The following is a 5,333-nucleotide window of genomic DNA, read 5'->3' as shown; positions in this document are numbered from 1 at the left end:
TATATATATATATATATATATATAGTTGCGATAAAAGTCGTGAAGTGGAATTATGAAATGTTGTGATGTTATTGGAATATGCTTAGTTCTGTATATATTCATTTACAGTGCCTATAAAAAGTATTCATACCCCTTCATTTTTTCACGTTTTATGTTGTAGCCTTATGTTAAACTGCTTTAAATAAATTTTTTTCCCACATCAATCTACACTCCATACACCATAATGGGCAAAGCAAAAAACAGGTTTGTGACAAATTTGCTAATTTATTAAAATTCAAACACTGAAATATGTACATGGCATAAGTATTCATACCCTTAACTCAGTACTTAGTTGAAGCACCTTTACAGTCTCAAGTCTTTTTGGTATGATGCGACAAGCTTTGCACATCTGAATTTGGCAATTATCTGCCATTCTTGTCCTCACCTCTTCACCTCTCAAGCTTTGTCAGGTTGGATGGAGCAGATGTACATTTTCAGGTTCCTCCAGAAATATTCGATTGGGTTTAAGCTCAGGCTGTGGCTGGGCCACTCAAGGACATTCACAGAGTTGTCTATAAGCCACTCTTGCTGTGTGCTTAGGGTCATTGTCCTGTTGGAAGGAGAACCTTCTGCCCAGTCGGAGGTTCTGAATGTTCTGGACTAGGTTTTCATTAAGGCTATCTGTATATTTTGGTGCATTGAGCTTTTCTCTGACTCTGACGAGTCCCTCAGTCCCTGCCGCTGAAAAACAGCCCCACAGCATGAGGCTGCTACTACCACACTTTACTGTTGGGATGCTACTGTTAGTGTTAGGTTAGTGTTGTCACGGTACCAAAATTTCAGTATTCGGTACCAATACCAGTGAAAATCCACGGTTCTCGTTACCAATTTCGGTACCAAAGCAAAACACAAAAACATGCTAACTGAACAACATTATTTTTATTAATAACGTAAATCAAAAATGAAATGTACAAAACCAATGCCATTCTGTATACGTATTTAAAATTGTTTCAAGGATTTATACAAGTAATAAAAGTATGAAAAAAGTAAACAAGTTTCACCCAAAAGTGTTTGTCATATTTCTGCTGCCACTGAAAAACAACTGTAAACTTTTGTCTGTTTTAGGGTTTGCTGCTGTGTTTCAGGATCTTCCTCAGTCTGCAGCTGTAAGAGGAAAATATAATATGCTTAAGTAAAGCAATGGGCTGAGTCTGACCAAATGCAACATTAGATCATTGACACCAGCTAAAATATAACTTTTCAGTAAATAACAAACCTCAGCTTTTATAATAAATTTAGATAAGATTACATATATTAAGTGTATATCAAATAGATGGAAACTAGTATTAAAAACACTTTACAATAAGATTACATTTGTTAGATAACATGACCTAACAATAAACAATAGTTATATAGCAATTCTTCTTAGGGTTAATTATTTAATGCACAATGAACAACCTTGAATGATAAAGTGTTTGTATTAAATAACATTCACAAACATCAATGAATGTTGTAAAAATATATTGTTCACTCACTGTAAGATGTTACTAGATATAACACGTTAGATAACATGAAGTCATTGTAAAATCTATACAGGAGATAAAATTTTATCAAATAGATGGAAACTAGTATTAAAAACACTTTACAATAAGATTACATTTGTTAGATAACATGACCTAACAATAAACAATAGTTATATAGCAATTCTTCTTAGGGTTAATTATTTAATGCACAATGAACAACCTTGAATGATAAAGTGTTTGTATTAAATAACATTCACAAACATCAATGAATGTTGTAAAAATATATTGTTCACTCACTGTAAGATGTTACTAGATATAACACGTTAGATAACATGAAGTCATTGTAAAATCTATACAGGAGATAAAATTTTACTGTACTTTTGTTTAATTCAAACTTTGTTCATATTTAATTTTAAAGGGCTTTTCAAACCTGTTAGAGTTATTAATCCAAGAATAACAACTAACTAACTAAAAAAAAGCCCAGAACTGTTTTTCTGACGGACTGATATGACAATAACACTGTTAACCATACATTTGTACATTCTCTAACACGCATATTTTGGATACATTGTTCATTCAAAAGCCTCTGGTGTGTAAAATTAATAAATAACCATTATGTCCTCCTGTTTTTTACACTAATAAAAAATATTTTTTTTGGATAAATAACTCTAGAAGGTTTTCAAAAGCCCTTTTAAAATTAAATATGTACACAGTTTGGATTAAATGAAAGTATAGTCACATTTTTAATTAGCATGTTTTTGTGTTTTGCTTTGGTACCAAAATTGCTACCGAGAACCGTGGATTTTCACTGGTATTGGTACCGAATACTGACATTTTGGTACCGTGACAACACTACTTTGTATATAGCTTTGGTTGTTTTTCTACTGGGACTGTTTCACCTCTTGAGCACTGTAACTAAACCATCACATTACACTTTAACACCTCTGCAAGTATTGTCATCACTGGGGGGGGTGTTTTGTGAACCCATTTTTGCCTGCGAAGACCTGTTGTCCCACAATGTCTTAATTCATCTGGCTGAAGTTCATGTATGCTTGACTGAGTGAGTCATTAGTTTTAGACGGAAATGGCCTACATGTCTTTGTTTATAATAGTTTTCATTCGGTCTTATAGCGTCCTCTCTTACCAAGTAGAATTGTGTTTACTGCTGTTCAAGAGTACGCTACTCGGACACCCTCAAAAGAATGCAAACAGTGTTACAGTGCAATGTACCAGTCGGCACAGTCCCTTTTAGAGTTAAAAGGCTTGCTAAATATTAATGAACTTTATATCCATTACAGTCATATTTGTTTACTCTGCTGACTTTTTTTCTCTGTGGTTTGATAGGTAGTTAATCCTTATTACTTGCGAGTGCGGAGGAAAAACCCAGTCACTGGAGTACATACAAAGATGAGCCTCCAGCTCTACCAGGTGGACAGCAGGACCTATTTACTAGACTTCAGGAGCATAGACGGTAAAATTGTCACTCTGTGTGTGGTTTTATTCAATGCTTTTAAATGGTTTTTTTTTCTTTAATGCTTTAATTTATAATAAGTAATTTAAAAATATAAAAATGTATACATAATCAAACATATGAGAATATGAACTGCACAGAGTGGTTACTGAAGAAATCTGACTGTTGAACTGAATGCAAATATAATTTTCAGGATGTCCAAACTGTTGCTATGTTATTCATTACTTAAGTCTTGAGAGACTGTGATGGTGTAGTTGTTCATTTGACAACATGTACAAATACACATTGAGTTTTGTAATCAATGGTTTTTTATAAAAGTTTATATATGGTAGGATTAAGGCATATAGAATGTGGTCATGCAGAATAAGGCATGAATGTGTGCTTTGTGGGTACTAATAAACAGTCAACATGCTAGTAATATGCATGCTAAAAAGCAACTAATTAATAGTTAGAATTTATCCTTAAAATAAAGTGTTACCAATTGTTATATAATTTCTGCTAAAATCTCAAATATTGTTTTATCAAATGTACTAAAATGAACTAAAATCATTCCAGAAAAGGAATCATAAATGAAATTATTTAGTTCCCTATGATTCTCATTCCTAATGCGGAGTGTTCTTGAGAGTGTTTTCTGTATACTTCACTCTCTGAGGTCTTATATTCTGTTTCATTCAGATGACATGATAGAAGTAAAATCAGGGACCGCCACACCTCACCGCTCCGGCTCAGTTGGTAACTACCGGACTACCCTAAAGAACGATAGGAACGAGAAAAACGAATGTGAGGATGCAGCAAAGGGTGACACGTCCGCACCCTCCACGCCTCCAATATCTGGAGGGAAAGCGGCGGAAGGCTCTCTGGCTTCTTCTCTTACCTCCTCAGTGGATTCCACAGGGGGAGAGATCCTCCCCCGCCCTGGAAGTCACACCATAGAGTTCTTTGAGATGTGCGCCAACCTCATCAAGCTGCTAGCACGATAACTTGTGGTTCCTCTGATGCCTTCTCTTTCACTCTCTGGCTTGTTTTCTCTTTCTTCTAGAATACTGTCTACCTCTTCATCCTCTGATATCTGTGTCATCATGCACAGCAGTCCTTCTATCTCTATTTTTTTTGTCTCTCTCTCTCTCAGTGTCTAGAGCAATAAGCATGCGGACGGACTCAAGACTCCATGCATCCCACTCGCCTGAACAAGCTGAATGGTCTGTGGCACTACAGTCACCAGGATGAGCCTTTACAATTCTTTTCTGGGTTTTATGGCAAGGATTTCCTTGCAGAGAGTGAGGTGTAGAGGTGCATTTAAATGAGTTATACACTGAGCTAGCTGTATTGTACACAATGCTGTTGCGATTCTTGGCAGATCAAGAAATGAATAAAGAAAGAGCCCTTATGAGGCATGTGGGACGACAAGTAAGATAGAAAGCGCTTTTGCACAGTTTTACCTGTAAGTTTTTGTGGGCCAGTGTCAGAACTGGTTATCCCATTGAAGCTGCCTACTGGGAAGAGCACTCGATTAGGAGGAGCCATCTTAAAAAGGAGGGCCAATTTAATATGGTGGGCACTTTAACACAAAGGGACAACTTGATACGTCAGCCTTTCATAAGGAAGAGACCAATATGAAACCCGTTTATCCTGAGGGAGTGCAATGTCCTTGCCTCCGTTTCATAGATTTTTGTTTGTTTGTTTGTCACACCTTAGTCTTTTTTTCTATTTTCTCACATTTTACATAAATTTAAGTATGCAGAATTTAAACATGCATTTGGATTTATATTTATCAGTGCTTTAAATGGGGTTGTAGATTGTATTAAAATTGTGATATTGGACTGAATTTTTTTTAAAGAAATGTTTGATTATATTGCTGTAAGATGTTTTATTCCATACACTGCTTTATCAAAAACGTCTTCTTTTTTTTTACTATTATTTTAGTTTTTTTTGGAGTAAAAAACAAGTACTCCTTAAAGAAAGAAATCAAATGTTTCTGTATTCCCTCCACTTTTACAAATTAAGTTTCTGTAATCAGACAGGCCCAGTATTAAAACGGAATTTAGATTTTTTTGTTTTTGTTTTTTGAGATGTGTATCTGTGAAAACAAAAAACATCTGAGGTGTCAAGTAAAGTTTATCAGTTTATCAAAAAAAAGATAACGGAGTTGAAATATTGGCGCATACTGATAGATTTTTGAGCAAATCATGTAGTCATGTCTTATTCCTGTGTTTGCAAAGCCAATGTGGAGTCATAATCGTAAGATCTGAAAATAGGAAAGTGCTTCCTTACTTGCATGTGACTTTGTGCCTTTGTATGAGACTGTAGTAAACGAAATTCTACAAAAGTCCACAAAGAAAAGAACAACAACCTGTTAACAC

At 35.0% G+C, this 5,333-nt stretch overlaps 1 protein-coding gene across 1 annotated transcript in view; it reads left to right on the top strand.

Moving 5' to 3' along the window:
- The window catches only part of LOC107587403 (5'-AMP-activated protein kinase catalytic subunit alpha-1-like), a 16,741-nt gene extending 11,681 nt beyond the window's left edge, over positions 1 to 5,060 (top strand). Inside the window, exons 6-7 of the mRNA XM_016275195.1 lie at positions 2,847 to 2,973; positions 3,649 to 5,060. Coding sequence (XP_016130681.1) covers positions 2,847 to 2,973; positions 3,649 to 3,953 — 432 coding nt within the window. The 3' untranslated portion in view covers positions 3,954 to 5,060. The remainder of the gene's footprint in view (positions 1 to 2,846; positions 2,974 to 3,648) is intronic.
- The last annotated feature ends 273 nt before the right edge of the window (positions 5,061 to 5,333 follow it).

Source organism: Sinocyclocheilus grahami, unplaced genomic scaffold (genome assembly GCF_001515645.1).
Source record: "Sinocyclocheilus grahami isolate Dianchi unplaced genomic scaffold, SAMN03320097.WGS_v1.1 scaffold92.1, whole genome shotgun sequence".
NCBI lineage: Eukaryota > Metazoa > Chordata > Actinopteri > Cypriniformes > Cyprinidae > Sinocyclocheilus > Sinocyclocheilus grahami.
This window is presented reverse-complemented; position numbering and strand designations above follow the sequence as displayed.